General features: G+C 34.6%; 1 protein-coding gene across 5 annotated transcripts in view; it reads left to right on the plus strand.

Annotated features, from left to right (window-relative positions):
• LOC127963238 (eIF-2-alpha kinase activator GCN1) overlaps positions 1-15,037 on the plus strand; it is a 53,086-nt gene that overhangs the window by 2,062 nt on the left and 35,987 nt on the right. For 2 of the 5 annotated variants that reach the window (XM_052563017.1, XM_052563016.1), the window contains exons 5-26: positions 801-909; positions 1,067-1,165; positions 1,727-1,861; positions 2,848-2,916; positions 3,003-3,111; positions 4,310-4,384; positions 4,461-4,589; positions 5,082-5,132; positions 5,562-5,660; positions 6,279-6,452; positions 6,531-6,683; positions 6,768-6,860; positions 6,938-7,013; positions 8,194-8,353; positions 8,434-8,623; positions 8,705-8,829; positions 10,489-10,667; positions 10,757-10,850; positions 11,366-11,479; positions 11,551-11,749; positions 13,056-13,205; positions 14,505-14,692. In XM_052563017.1, the coding sequence (XP_052418977.1) occupies positions 801-909; positions 1,067-1,165; positions 1,727-1,861; positions 2,848-2,916; positions 3,003-3,111; positions 4,310-4,384; positions 4,461-4,589; positions 5,082-5,132; positions 5,562-5,660; positions 6,279-6,452; positions 6,531-6,683; positions 6,768-6,860; positions 6,938-7,013; positions 8,194-8,353; positions 8,434-8,623; positions 8,705-8,829; positions 10,489-10,667; positions 10,757-10,850; positions 11,366-11,479; positions 11,551-11,749; positions 13,056-13,205; positions 14,505-14,692 (2,770 nt within the window). Of the gene's footprint in view, positions 1-800; positions 910-1,066; positions 1,166-1,726; positions 1,862-2,847; positions 2,917-3,002; positions 3,112-4,309; positions 4,385-4,460; positions 4,590-5,081; positions 5,133-5,561; positions 5,661-6,278; positions 6,453-6,530; positions 6,684-6,767; positions 6,861-6,937; positions 7,014-8,193; positions 8,354-8,433; positions 8,624-8,704; positions 8,830-10,488; positions 10,668-10,756; positions 10,851-11,365; positions 11,480-11,550; positions 11,750-13,055; positions 13,206-14,498; positions 14,693-15,037 lie in introns of all 5 variants that reach the window. The other 3 variants (XM_052563015.1, XM_052563014.1, XM_052563018.1) reach the window with 2 other exon arrangements.

The raw sequence follows: 15,037 nt of genomic DNA on the forward strand, positions 1-15,037 counted from the left end.
CAAAAAGACAGCATTTCACTCTTTATTATTATTATATATATATGTATGTATGTATGTATGTATGTATGTATTCATTTTATAAAGACAACCTGTCAATATAAAAGATTGTGACCGAATAATGATAATTAAAATTATTAAATTATATATATATATATATATATATATATATATATATATATATACACACAATTTTTTTTTTCTTAAGTTTTCTTCTTTCTTTTTTTTTTTTTTTAATGGAAATGTAGAGCCATAAATATTTTAATTTTGTTAAAATGTTAATAAATTGTTGTAAAAGTGTATATGCCATAAGATTTCAATTGATTAGACATGCTTTTTGGTTAATTTACTTTTTAATTTACTTTAAAAAGAAACCAGAAAAAAATATTTTGAAAAAAAAAGTGATAAATGATTAAAATGAATTAAACATGATTTTTAATTACAACAATTTAATTTAGAAAAATTAAAACAGACAAAATGGGATTTTGGGGGGGAAATAAATTGGATTTCACAGGGCCCTAAACATGTATTAAAAAAAACAAAAACATTATTTTTTTAACTTTTAATAAATTTATGTTACACTGCAAACATTTCATGATTTAATTGAATTAGACATAACATTTGATAACTAAATTTAATTTCAAAGTTAAAAAGGAATTCCAAAACAATTAAAACGTGTAGTAGAACAGATTTTGGGAGAAAATAAAACACATTTCATAGAGCCCCAGGGATCTTATAGTTTTCAGATGCGAATGATTCTACAATGAGCTACGATCAAGTATAATGTGCAATCATGTATTCAGGAAGAGCACGGCTTCAGGAGCCTGCTGCGCTCTGCCCTGGACCTGCGTGATCGTTCAGACCGTCTTCCCCTCCGCAGACAAGAGAGAAGGTGCCAACTGGAAGAAACTGGTCAGTAGTTTTGCACGTAGATAGTTGCATTACTATCTTTATCAGTCATAGATCAGATTAGCTATTGATCAAAACCTGTCTCATTAATATTGGTGTTTTAAAATCTTTGCATGCACTCTGTCCAATCACGTACTCTCTCTGTGTCTCCTCCAATCAGGTTGAGGTTCAGAGTTTGCTGCTGGCGGAGGTAGTGGGCGGAGCCTCAGGGAACGCTCTCAAGTCAATCAGCAAACGCTTTAATAAGCTGTGGAAGGAGGTAAAGCTGAATGAAATCAGTCTGAAGTCTCATACACTACATTTAGACTGAGTTAAGATTTCTTCTGTGCACCAAAGCTGCATTTATTGGATCAAAAATACAGTTAAAAGCAGTAATATTGTGAAATAATGTTTACTAATTTAAATCATTTTAAACTATGATTTATTCTTGTATTTTCAGCATTATTACTCCAGTCTTCAGTCTCACATGATCCTTCAGAAATCATACTAATATACTAATTTGCTGCTCAACAAACATTTCTGATTACTAAAAATGTTGTGGTGTTGAATATCTTTTTGAAAACTGTTGTTTTAAGGATTCTGTGATGAATAGAAAATTCAAAAGAACAGCGTTTATGTGAACATGCAATCTTTTGTAACTTTATAAATAAATGTCTTTTGCAGTCACTTTTATTTGATTTAACGCACCCTCACTGAATAGGAGTATTCATTTTTTTTATTAATTTATAAAAGCTGGTATTGACCTGAATCTTTCTCTGTGAATGTAGAAGCTCGTGTTTCTTCAGAGTTTTCTGTAACTGGACGGTGTGTGTTTGTGCAGATCCCGGGGCTGGTGGATCACTACATGAGCACTCTGCTGTGTTTGGATCAGAGCTGTGTGTGTGTGCCGCTGCTGGGATTGTGTGTGGATTTCTGCGCTGCGCACAAAGACATCGCCACCATCAACAAACACAAGGTGGAAAACTCAAGCCCTCCTCATTCCTGTGCTAAACCTGTCAGATGTGTTGACTGCACTGCTGCTTCTGACTCAGTGTTATTTCAGTATTTTTATTTGCCATATTTTTATATACCATATTTTTCTGGAATATAAGTCATGTTTTTGATCATAATCATCACTTATTCATAATATAATTTGTGTACCTGGAGCACAAAAAGAAACTTAAGTCTCTGGGGTATATTTGTAGCAATAGCCAAAAAATACATTGTATGGGTCAAAATTTTACCTGGTTAAATAAAAAATAAAAAAAAAGATTTTTCTTTTATGCCACAAATCATTTGGATATTGAGTAAAGCTCATGTTCGATGAATATATTTTGTACATATCCTACAGTAAACATCAGAAACATTTTTTTTATTAATAATATGCATTGCTAAGAAATTTATTTGAACAACTTTAAATATATATATTTTTTTGCACCATCAAATTCCAGATTTTCAAATATTGTCCGATCCTAACAAACCATACATCAATGGGAAGATTATTTAATCAGCTTTTTTTGTCAGATGATTTTTCCAGGGTCTAAAAAAAAAAAAAAAAAAAAAAAATATATATATATATATATATATATATATAGTTTTTATAAAGTTTATAAATGTTTAATTTTCCTATATTTGTTATTCCTGAAGTTAATAATAATTAAGTTAATAATTTTCCTGCTGCGAATTAAACCCAGCTGTGACTTATTTTCTGGAAAATATGCTATAAATATTTTTGATTAGATTTTAATTTTATGATGTTCTTTTGTTGACTTATTTTTTTATTATATGCTTTTTATATATTGATCTCTTTTCAGTTTTTGTAATTTTAGTGCTTTTATTTAAACATATTTATCTAATTGTGAAATGCTTTTTTTTTTTTGATGAATGAATAAGATTTTTAGTAGTTTAGCGATGTTATCAGGTCTTATCTAGTTTAAGAGTAGCAGTGCTGTTGTGTTTCAGGCGGCTCTCTTGGACCTGTACATGAAGACGGTCCTCATGAGTAAGAGCAGACCGCATCAGCACATCCTGGTGAGGATCTGTGCTCTCTTTATTGAGTAATGAATCTTTGCAGTGCTGAAATCATACAACCTAAAGCCAGATGTTTGTGTGTGCAGGAGAAGAGCGGCTCGATGCTTCGCCACATGTCTCATGCAGAGTTTAAGGAGCAGCTGCTGCCCACGTTACAGAAAGCTTTGCTGCGCAGCCCGGAGAACTCCATGCAGAGTGAGTCTCGCAGACCACCACACTGTCCATATCATCATTAGAGCGCAATAGTTGATGCTCAGAACTAATTATTATGAAAGTATGTTGCTGTCAGTGTCAACGAGATACTATAATAGCTTTATTATAAACATTTTGAGGTAGATTTGACTCATGCATTTCTGCTTTAAGGTGAAGACTCAACTCTATATGTTTTAAAGTTTGACCGATATGGGTTTTTGTCTTGCCGATACCGATATTTATTTTACCGATATTTATTCATTCAAGGAGGAACGTTAAGAAGCTTTGTCTAAACCACACATGTTCCTTCTTTCACGTGCAAATTATGTGTTTCACTTGTGAATATGATAAGCCTGATGTGTCTGTCTATAAATCGGCCTAATTTGCACCACAATCGGCCGATTGATTAAATGATGCCAAAAATTGGCCGTCCTCTAATATGTTTTGCAAGATTCTCTATTTTGTTTTGTTAGATATTACCCAAGAAGGTTTTAGAATGTTTATCGTTTTCAAATTTTAAATCTCTTGTGGAATCTTAATAGATTTTTTGTCCTCTTAGCTTTTTTTATTTAAATTTTTGGTGAATTTTTGCAACTCAGTTTTTGACATGGCATTCAAATCTAGACTACTGCTACTCCTTTAAACAATTTTTTTTGTTTTCATTTTAATTTAACGTTTAAAAAAACATTGTGTTTTTATCATGTTCTGTTTTAAAAAAAAATATATATAGTTTTTAATTTTAAATTTAAATGTTATTTTTTTTACACTTTTTCTAAATACATCTATGTAGTTTATTTTAATCTTATTTTTGGTTATTTAAATTTTCATTAATCAAAAACAAGCTTCAATAAAATAGCTTTATTTATATGTTGCTTTATTTCAATTCATATTTATTTTTAGTATCAATTTTATTTTCTAGTTTTAATATTATTTCACTATAATAACCCTGGTTAATGTTGAACGTTTTCAAAAGGGAAAATATTATAAAATTATGTAATTGGCAAAAAAATATTTCTGACAATCCAACAATTGCTTTTGAATGTATGCATGTATTTATTAATGAATGAGTGAATGAAAATGAAAAAACAAGCAGTTACTTCTATTACTCTTTACAGTGATTTGAAATCTCTCAGTAATCCAGAATCCTGGCATATTATGTTTAATGGACACATTTGCATCTCTCTGTCCTTCTTTCCTCCAGCGATCTCCTGCATGCTGGCGTCTCTCACTCTTGATCTGAGTCAGTATGCGCTGGACATCGGGAAGGGCATCTCCAGTGAGTGTTTGTCTGTATGATCACTGTTTGTCTGAGGCGGCGTGTGCAGGTTTGATGTGGTTTTGGTGTGTTTCAGGTCAGCTGAAGGCTAATAACCCAGAGCTGATGGAGCAGGCGGTCACGGCCCTCCAGAATCTGGCCCAGCAGTGCAGTGACCCCAGCGCTGTCCAGGGCCTTGTTAAACACCTTTTTGGCATCCTCGGAGGTCAGTGGATGCTTTTAGAGCTTGGAATTTTAAAAGTACAATTTCTGTGACTTGAAAAGCCATAAAATAGCATGCAAATTCATTTGTGAATTTAAAAATGTATTCTGCTGTATTCATTTCATCGGCTAGAGAGATTAGTGTGGAGTCAAACTTGCTTTACATTTATTCATTTAGCAGACGCTTTTATCCAAAGCTTTAACCCTCGTAACACATTCAGGTCTGTTTTGACACTGAAAAGATACATGCATTTATAAAAACAGCATGATAATCATTTCAATATATTAATTATTAGGTTTGAAACCAGACATGCATGGAGAAGAACACCAATAAACTGTCAGATTATTCATTTTATGGAGTTCGTGAATGACTGGAAGTCATGGGAAAATCATGAAAATCTGTTGGTTACGACTTCAAGAGATCCTGTATTCATAAGCAGAACCAGCTCATGTTTTAAAGCAGGATTTAGCCAATGTTGTGTTCTGTTCTGCACAGGCTCGGAGGGGAAGCTCACGGTTGTGGGCCAGAAGATGAGCGTTCTGTCAGGTGAATATACTCCGTCTCTCTCAGATGTTCGGGAGGCCTGTTTTAGGCAGCAAGATTGTACACTGTTTTTATTTTGTGCTTAGAGAAGATATACCACTGCTGATTTGCAGAAGGAAATATGTTTTTGCATGCTACTGCACTGTTTAATTATTTTCCTGTGTAACCTCTTGCATGTATCTTGCATCTTTCACAGAATCTGGCAAATGAACGCTGCAATTTTAGAACAAGCTAGAAGCTCCACTCTTTAAAAACATGCATCAACATCTTTTTTTTTTATTTTGTCCATTCCACTTTTTTTTTTAAATGCAACGTTTGAAAATCATCCCCTCCTGCATAGCTCCCAAATCTCATTCTCGCTTCTGCGAGACTTCTGCATTCATCTAACTGTCTGCTATCATACTGATCGTGGTTAACGTGTTTCTGAAACAGGAATCAGAAGTTGCAGTCATCATGCCGTCTCTGGCTCTTCCTCTCAGTCTCTGAGCTCCAGCGTGGCTGTGATGTTCATTCCTTACCTGCAACAGGAAGGTCAGAACCCTACTCTTTTTAATATACTATATAAAAAAGTACTTTTTTAATATGCATTTTCATGCCTCTTTATGCATACATGAGTCAGCAGGGGGTTTGTTTACCGAAAATCATAATAATGTAAAATTACTCCCGTTAAAAAAGAAAACTCCTCTCCTATAGCTTGCTTCCTAACCTAGAATAGCTGTTTAGAAAAAAAGTGTCTGTTAAATGCTCAAATATAAATGTCAAATGCATAATTTTAAAGTAAAAGCATTACAATTACTACAAAAACAAAAGATTAAATATTTTATGTGTACCTGGATGTCTTGTGAGCACAAAGCGATTTCAGAGAACTGTGAACATGCAAATATTACTATAATATTAGATTGAATAACTCACAAATTCGGTTTGATCTAATCAAGGTCATAAATTGACAAAACATTTAGAAATCCCTAACTTTAAATACCAAGAATAGATTTATTTTTAATGTAATGGCTTAATATAATTTTTCACTTGTTGCAAAATTATACTACATTAGTAATTTGATGTGCATTAAGCAATCTTTAATGACCTTAAATGTCTTAAACATTGTTTTTCTCTCTCCTCGTGTGTGTGTGTGTTTGTGTGTGTATGTAGTCCATGAAGGGATGCTGGTGCATGCCGTGTCGGTTTTATCTCAGTGGACGAGCCGTTTGACGGTGGACGTGACCTCTGAGTTAAGAGAATGGTTTAAAAAAGCCTTCACCCTGAAGACGTCCACGTCTCTTGTGCGTCAGGCGTATCTCCAGGCCATGATCGGGGCTTTCAAAGGTCAGCTGGGACACTTCAGGTTTATCCTCCAGCTGCTGAAGGATAGTCAGAATGAACAGTGTTTGTGTGTCTGTTCAGGCGACGCTCTCAATCAGGCGGTGGAGTTCCTGCCTCTCCTCATCCAGACAGTGGAGAAAGCTGCTGCGCAGAATACCCAGCATGCTCTGCTGTCTGAAGGCGTGGCCGCCTCTGTGCTGCTCTGTCGGCTGTCTCTGCTGGACTCTGTGTCCGGTGAGCGTTCACACTGAAACTGATGACAGTTTTCCTGTGTCTCATGCTGGAGATGTTGATCTTCATGTTCCTCTGTGTCTTCAGAAGCGAAGCTGGCGTCCTTCTGGAACCTGATACTGGATGAAAAGAAGCCTCTGTTCACTACAGACAAGTTCCTCTATCAGGCCAGTGAAGAAGGTTCGGACTCTTCAGTTGTTGAATAGATCCAGTATGTTTTTTTTTGTGCTGATGTTAACCCTGTCCTGTACCCACAGCTCTGTGCACCGTCCTGCTGCTGTGTGAAAGACTGTTCCTGGATCAGCCTCAAAGACTCAACAACAGCAAGTCTCAGTGAGTGGCTGCAATTTCCCCTGGAATAGAATAAAGTGTTTTTTTTTGTTTTTTTTATGGAATATACGTTTTTTTCATTGTGTATTTTTGAATTTATTCATTTTATTATTTATGTTCTTATTCACTTTATTTATTATTAATTTATGCTACAAATGTCAATAATTATATATTTTCTTAATGATTAAAAATATTAATTTAGGAAACTTTAGAGCAACACTAGGATTATTAATAATGGAATTTTGTAAATAGAATATAATTTTTCGTTTTTGTATTTAATTCATTATATTATGTCCTATGTTCTAATTCACTTATTTATACTACAAATGTCAATAATTATATTAATTTAGCATTTTTAAATCTTTTTTTCTTAACAATTACAAATATTAATTTAGGAAACTTTATAGCAACACTAGGAAAATTAATAATGGGATTTTGTAAATAGAATATAATTTTTCATTATGTATTTATTAATTCATTATATTATTTCTTATTTTCTAATTCACTTATTTATGCTACAAATGTCAATAATTATATAAAATGAGCATTTCTAAATCATTTCATTTTAGTAATGATTAAAAATATGAATTTAGGAAACTCTAGAGCAACGCTAGGATTAATAATATTGAACTATGATATGCAAACTAAAGGCTAATGGGATCTTGTATCACCCTAAAATATTTTAAAATACAGTATGCACTTAAGCCACTTAATATGCAAATTAATACACAAATGAATGATTTATTTTGCCTCATTATGCACAAATATTGACCAATCAATAGTGTTATTTCAGTGTCGTTTAAATACTATTACAATATAAAGAAGTAAAAATAAAAGCGAATTTGAAATACTAATTTATAAATATTTTGAATTTGCTTTTATTTTTACATTTTCACTTTTAGTAAAGCATTGTGCTTTTTTTTTTTTAATCTCCCATAGCGAAACATAGTGCGAAACTCCTCACTGTGTCATCAAAGGGTTAATATTAATTAACCCATCGTTACAGCTGAAAAGTTACGTTTCTATACAAAAATGTACAATCTTATATTTTTCGCAAAAAGACCTGGAATAGTCTTTAAGAAAGTAAACCGGGTCGATTTTGACTTTCAACAATAGTGCACAATTTTAACTTGATGCATGCAGAAGTGATCATGTGACTCAAACGCTTGTCTGCTGTCTTCAGGATGTACCATCAGGCCACAGTGATGGTGCTGCTGTCCCGTCTGTGGCGTGTGCGTAAGCGTGCTCAGCAGACCGTGAAGAAACTCCTGTCCTCGCTGGGCGGCTCCAGTCTAGCCCACGGCCTTCTGGGAGAACTACGTGTCATCATCAACAAACACAAGGTGAGGGATAACCAGGAACTGAACGGTTACTCTACACTGGTGCGTTTTGTATGTGCTCACTCTTACGTCTCTTGACTCAGATTCTGCCGTCAGATGTGGTTTATACAGAGACGGGCGAGCTCACAGAGATGGGCCGCTCTTACATCTCCCCGAGGATCCTGCGGGACGCTCTGAGCGTGATCTGCTCGGTGGCGGCTCAGTGGAACGACCCGGCCGAGACTGAGAAACTGGCCTTGGATTTGCTCATCGTGACCCATCATCCGTCCGTCGGTCCGTCTCTCTGATGCATCCTTGCAGGAATATCCCTTCAGCTGCTCCTGGATCCTGTTAATCTCACGTTTTCTCTTTCAGTGGCCGTCAGGTCTGAGATGTGGCCTTCTCTGCTGTCCACCATGAAGCTGGACGCTGCTGAATTCATCGACAAACACCTGGAGATGATTCTTCCTCTCCTGCTAGAAGCCAACACAGACGATCAGGTCTGACTGGCTGCGTTTACAGTCAAACTGTGTTATTTTTAGCGCTGTAGATAGGGGTGGTTGATATGGCAAAAATATCATTTATCAATTGTTTTGTTTTTTTTACATTTAATTCAATCTTTAATTTAGTTTTTATTCACAAACAATGAGCAACGCGCATACAGAGAGTGCATCAAATATGGGAAACCCACTCGGAAGCTCTCCCTTTTTGAGCTTTTGTTTATTAATTCAATTTATTATTGAGATTATAGTAATTAAACTAGATAAAGTTCGTCAAGGCAAACTTTAAGTTGGCTTGAGAAAGCCGGACCAGAAAGTTTGAAAAGTTTAAGAAGTTTAAAAATGACAGCATGTTGCTAGCATGTTTCTAGTGTAAAAACTTTTGGGAACTCAGAAACGAAGACCAGGAGACTCTTGGGTAATCTTCAGCAGGATTCTTTATTGAGAACGCTCTGCGTGGCGCTGCAGTCATCAAACGTCTAACTTGCCCTTAAGACATTGTAGATTATATACATTCAAGTGGGAGGGATCCATACAGTAGAGGTGGAGACCATTTTAACAAAGCATGCAAATGCAATCAGGAAAGTGCCAGACACTGGCATCTTCCCAGCCTTGATCTTATCAGCATAACAGTGTCATTTAAATACAGAGGTGCCTGACAGTATCACTGATACCTTCACATTATCATAGAAACAAAAGGCACAGCTGTGTCTTGAGCTTAAAAAGCCAAATGACAAGGAAGAGCACAAAGACAAAAGGACATTATCTCAGACACCTGATTTTCCTGATTTACCTCAAAATGTAAATCAAAACGTTTTCAGTTTATATGCTATTACATTGGAACCTAGATTTGATATTTTATAAATTTGTAATCCCACACTAGCATAATCAGCATGTTGCTAGCATGTTTTTAGCATGTTCCTAGCATGATTAGCAAGTGACTAGCATGTTCCTAGCATGATTAGCAAGTTTATTAATTCAATTTATTATGCAGATTATAGTAATTAACTAAAATTAGAATTATGTAATAAAATGCAACACTTTAAATATTTTATGTCTTTATCAAAGCTCTTTGTTTTCTGGTTAATGAACAGTACTTTTTTGTTTACTGGTTAGCATATGTCTGTGGAAGCTTGTTTACACCTTGGATTAAAATGTTAAAAAGATAATTGCAGCTATTTGTTTCATAATTCTGACTTTTTTTTTTTTTGAGTCACAATTTTGAGAAAAAAGTCAGAGATTAAGTCAGAGAAATAAAAAGAATTGCGAGAATTGCATGTTTACGTTCTCAGAATTTGAGTTTATATCTTGCAGTTCTGATTTATGTCTTACAGTTTTTGAGTTTACATCTCACACTTTTTTATGAGTCTCTTGTGAGTCACAAGTACTTTTTTTTTTGAGTTCTGAGAAAAAACACAGAATTGTGAAAAAAAAAGAAAATTTCTAAATAGTGAGATAAAAAGTAGCAAGTACTGTTTTCACTTTTTTTTTTTTTATCCCTAGGTGTAAGCAGGATTCCATATACATCTGAAGTAATAATTTGAAACTTATAATTATAGTAATAAATTGATATAATAGTAATAAATTGATATAAAACACACATTCAGATTCAGACAGATTTATGTTGGACGTTGTGTCTCTCTCTCTCTCTCTCTGTAGGCCGTTCGAAATGCTGTCGGTTCTCTGTCGCTTCTGTCTCCCACCAAACTGCTGCCTCGTGTCATGGATCATGTGACCCAGCGCTTGTCCAATCCGGGTCTGAGTCAGGTGACGCGTCAGGAGTATGCCATCATGCAAACGCCGGAGGGAGAACTGTACGACAAGAGTATCATTATGAGGTAAAGTCAGCTGACCAAGATCGAGATGAATGAATGAATCACATGGATGCGGTTGAGTCTAGTAAGCGTTGTTGTCTTGTTTTTGACAGCGCTCAGCAGGAGAGCACAAAGAAAGGCAACATGAAAAGAGAGAATAAGGCATATTCCTTCAAAGAGCAGATCATTGAACTGGAGCTTCAGGAGGTGAGAGAGAAGTACAACAAACGCTCGAATTGTTTACTACTGCATACTGAGTACTTAATGTACACCGTTTAGTCAAAAATCATCTTGAAAATAAACCATTATTTCATCATTTTCTTAAGAAAAAAATGCAAATTGTAATTTGGATTAAGAAGTATTATAATATTTTGTAATGTAAATGAGTATATATTTCAGCAATTTGTGCATCTTGCAATTTAATTATATTTTATACATATATTAAAGAGTATCCAATAAAATTTAGTGCATTTATGGTGAACTTAAGTATAGTAAATTATAAATAAATTAGATGCATTAAAAGACTACGATACATTAAAATTATAAAATATATAAAAATAGAGCAATATGTATAAACAATTTTTGTTCCGTAACATTAAAATGCATTAAAAACCTGGGCTAATGAAACCAGTACATTGTATTGTGGGATAGTGTTTCTGGTGCAGTGCTCTCTGTTTTATACTGCACATCTGATTGAGCTCCTCCTTGTGTTTGTCTTGTAGGAGATCAAGAAGAAGAAAGGCATCAAAGAGGAGCTCCAGCTGACCAGCAAGCAGAAGGAGATGATGCAGAACCAGCTGGAGAAAGAGTCGGGCATCCGCAAGCGTTTGCAGGAGGTGAGAGGTCATACCACTTGAGATTCGTCCATCAGTGTGAACGAACCACTGAGTGTCTGTCTCGGTCTCAGCTGGACGTGGAGCTGCAGTGTGCGGTCGGTCTCCTGGAGGCGGCTCTGGTCCGTCGTCCTTCTCTGATCTGGATGCATCTTCCTGGAGTTCTGCAGGTTATTCTGCCCTTGTTTCAGTCTCCTCTGGCTGCTCCCCGCGTCAAACAGCTTTTCCTGCACATCGGCGTCACTCTCATGCCTAAACAACTGCACTACCTAGGTATGCATTTCTTTTCCTGTTAGTTTAGAACCGTACTCTTTAGAGCCCGACCGATATTGATTTTTGGGGGCCGATGCCGATATTAACTTGAAAACAGCCGATTTATAAGCCGATATTTTGATTTTGAAAATAAACTGAATATTAGGCCCATTTCCTGTAAACTGCACTTACAGAACATTCAATAGCAAAATATATGCCTGTTCTATGTATGTGGGCTTTATAAAAAAACATTTTCCGGAAGGGATTTATGTTTAAAAAAAAAAGCCTTAGATTACAGTCTCAATGACTAAACAATTGCACATCAAAAGTATATATTTTTTAATGAACATTAATGGTCTGATTTTAATCATTTAACACTTTTACTTTCTTCCAGTTGAAGCTGGTTTTAACAGTCTGTGTGTGTACTGTAAATAAATTATAATACTAAAGTTCAAGTATTTGCAGAAGTAGTCCCACACTTTGCTGCTACAGCATTCACCTTTTTCAGCCATCTGTAGGGCAGAAAGAGAGACAGTTATAAACGCAGATGCCGATTTAAATGCTATAAGCTCATATCGGCCGATAATATCGGGCTCTAGTACTCTTAATAAATGTCTTCATTTGTATTTATTGTCCGTGTTACATTTTTTTTATTTTTTATGCAAATACATATTTAATGCTGCCCAACTTTGTTTTTGCTTATATCAATAACATGCTCAACTGGCTCAAGTAAATAAAATAAAATTAGATTTAAAAAGTGTATTATGTCAACAGCTAAAACAATTGACATTTAAGTGAATATGCATTTGTGTAAATTAAATCAAATTGTAAAAATGTTTTTTCAACAGCTTAAATTTACATTTCTAAAAGAAATATACATTTTTGTCTAAATAAAACAAAAGTATTATTTTAACAGCTAAAATATTTTTTCAATATGCATCTGTGTAAATAACATTTAATCCGCTAAAACTATTCTAAAGTGAATATGCATTTGTGTAAATAAAAATTACATTAAAAATATGCATAAATAATAATAAAATAAGTAAAATAACATTTTAAAAATCATTTAACCGTCTAGAAATCTCCTCATAAAATCTCTATGCAATTATTTAAAATGCCTAATACAGCAAAGTGTTTGTTCATTAAATGTCTTCACGGTTTTAACTTTATTTTTGTCTTTTTTTCAAATATAAATAATTAATGTACGTAAGTTTTAATGCAAAGTGCATGCTTAAATCTGCCTGAGATAATTGTTGCATGTGTGAATAACACTTATTTACCTTTGGTTTCATGTGATTCCAACCGGTGTTTTTCTCGGTTAATTTAGCGGTTCTCGTGGGTCATGTGACCTTGCGTCAGCTGAAGCCAGAGTGTGATTTGGATCCTGCCTGGGCTCAAGAAGATCTGAACACAGCAACACAACGAACCATCTCACTGCTGCACACAAACACAGCACTTCAGAGAGAAGGCAAGACCGGTGAATAACACACACCACATGTGGGACAGTCATCAAAACTAAATTAAAACTATGGCAGGCCATTTTAACAAGTATAAAACATGATAGAATTTGTTTTCATGCTACTAATACTTCCATTAGGTATTAGTACTTATTAACTACTAGTGTTTATTCTTAAGCTACTAGTACTGTAGAGACTCCATTAAAAATCATAATATCAAAACGAACTGAAGCATTTTAACTGAGAACTGTAAGCTAAATATTAAAAATAAAACATGAACGTGAATCCTTCTATAGCTATTTAAACATCACTATGAAGTACAGTTTGCACAATGCACTTGTGTGTAACCATAAATTGTTACCGTTCTGTCCCCATCATCCGACTTGATCAAACCATTCTTTAATACATGACGATGTTATATCTCATGTCATTGGCTTGCTTTGGCTCTCAAGTTGAGTTGTTTTGTCCGCAACTATTGAAATATTCGGTACAGCGACTTATTTGGCGCACATCATCTGTTTCTATGAAACCTGTAAACTGCATTCACCAATTCTAACTCTATAGCAACATCAACTCTATATCGTTTTGCCCAAGCATTGCAATTCTTTCATAATTGATATCTGAATGACAGATCCCCATAGAAGTTGATTGCAAAATGTTCACGTTTGTTACTAGTAACAGTAGAATAGTTACTAGTCACTATTGAAATAAGAACTAATGTCTAATAAATATTTGCTATTATCTTTAAAAAGTTACTAGTAGCCAAAGAATAAGTTCTAGTACTTAATGGAATAAATACAATAAGTACCAGTAGCATAAAAAGAGATGATTGTAAGTTCTAAGCATTAAACGTTAAAATGGCTTGCCATATTACAAACATTTTTGCTGTAAGAACTTCATAGTTCGGAAAATATTAAAGACGTAGTTTAAAGTAAGACTCATTACTTTAAAGTTTTAAGCAATAAACGTTAAAATGGCTTGCCACATTACAAAAATTTTTGCTTTAAGAACTTCATAGTTCGGAAAATATTAAAGACGTAGTTTAAAGTAAGACTCATTACTTTAAAGTTTTAAGCAATAAACGTTAAAATGGCTTGCCATATTACAAAATTTTTTGCTTTAAGAACTTCATAGTTCGGAAAATATTAAAGACGTAGTTTAAAGTAAGACTCATTACTTTAAAGTTCTAAGCATTAAACGTTAAAATGGCTTGCCATATTACAAAATTTTTTGCTGTAAGAACTTCATTGTTCAGAAAATATTAAAGACGTAGTTTAAAGTAAGACTCATTAGAGATGTATTTGTGTGTTGAGTTGCAGGATCAGGTGCATTTGTCCTGTCAGCACCGGCATTCTCCTTCTGTTTCCCGCTGCTACAGACGGTGTTGAGTCAGAGCAGTGGATCTTCAGAGGAGAGCGAGCTCATGATGACCCACGCACTGCAGGTCATCAACACACACGCTCAGCTGCGGGCCAGATTCAACGACACCGACACACTCACAGACGAGGTAACTTTGGGTTTTCAACTCGTTGCTTGGACATGAATCTGTGTTTTTGATTTATTGATCTGTCAAATTTGCAGTAACTGAAATTTCGACAGATCTGGATTTGAATTTGATTAGATAAGAATAGTTAGGAATGAATCTTGTGAAACGTATAAAGGCGTGTAGTGTTCTTCTATTTAATCAAATAACATGCAAATGAATGCCATACTTAAACCAGCACATTTGACTTGATTTTCTGTCATGACTTGTAGAGTGAATTGAAGAAATTGTTAAATGATTGACCACTGTAACATTCACCAAGGTTATTATGAAATTAAAGGGTTAATTCACCCAAAAAAGGAAAATTAG

The sequence above is a fragment of the Carassius gibelio genome, chromosome B8 (genome assembly GCF_023724105.1).
Source record: "Carassius gibelio isolate Cgi1373 ecotype wild population from Czech Republic chromosome B8, carGib1.2-hapl.c, whole genome shotgun sequence".
NCBI lineage: Eukaryota > Metazoa > Chordata > Actinopteri > Cypriniformes > Cyprinidae > Carassius > Carassius gibelio.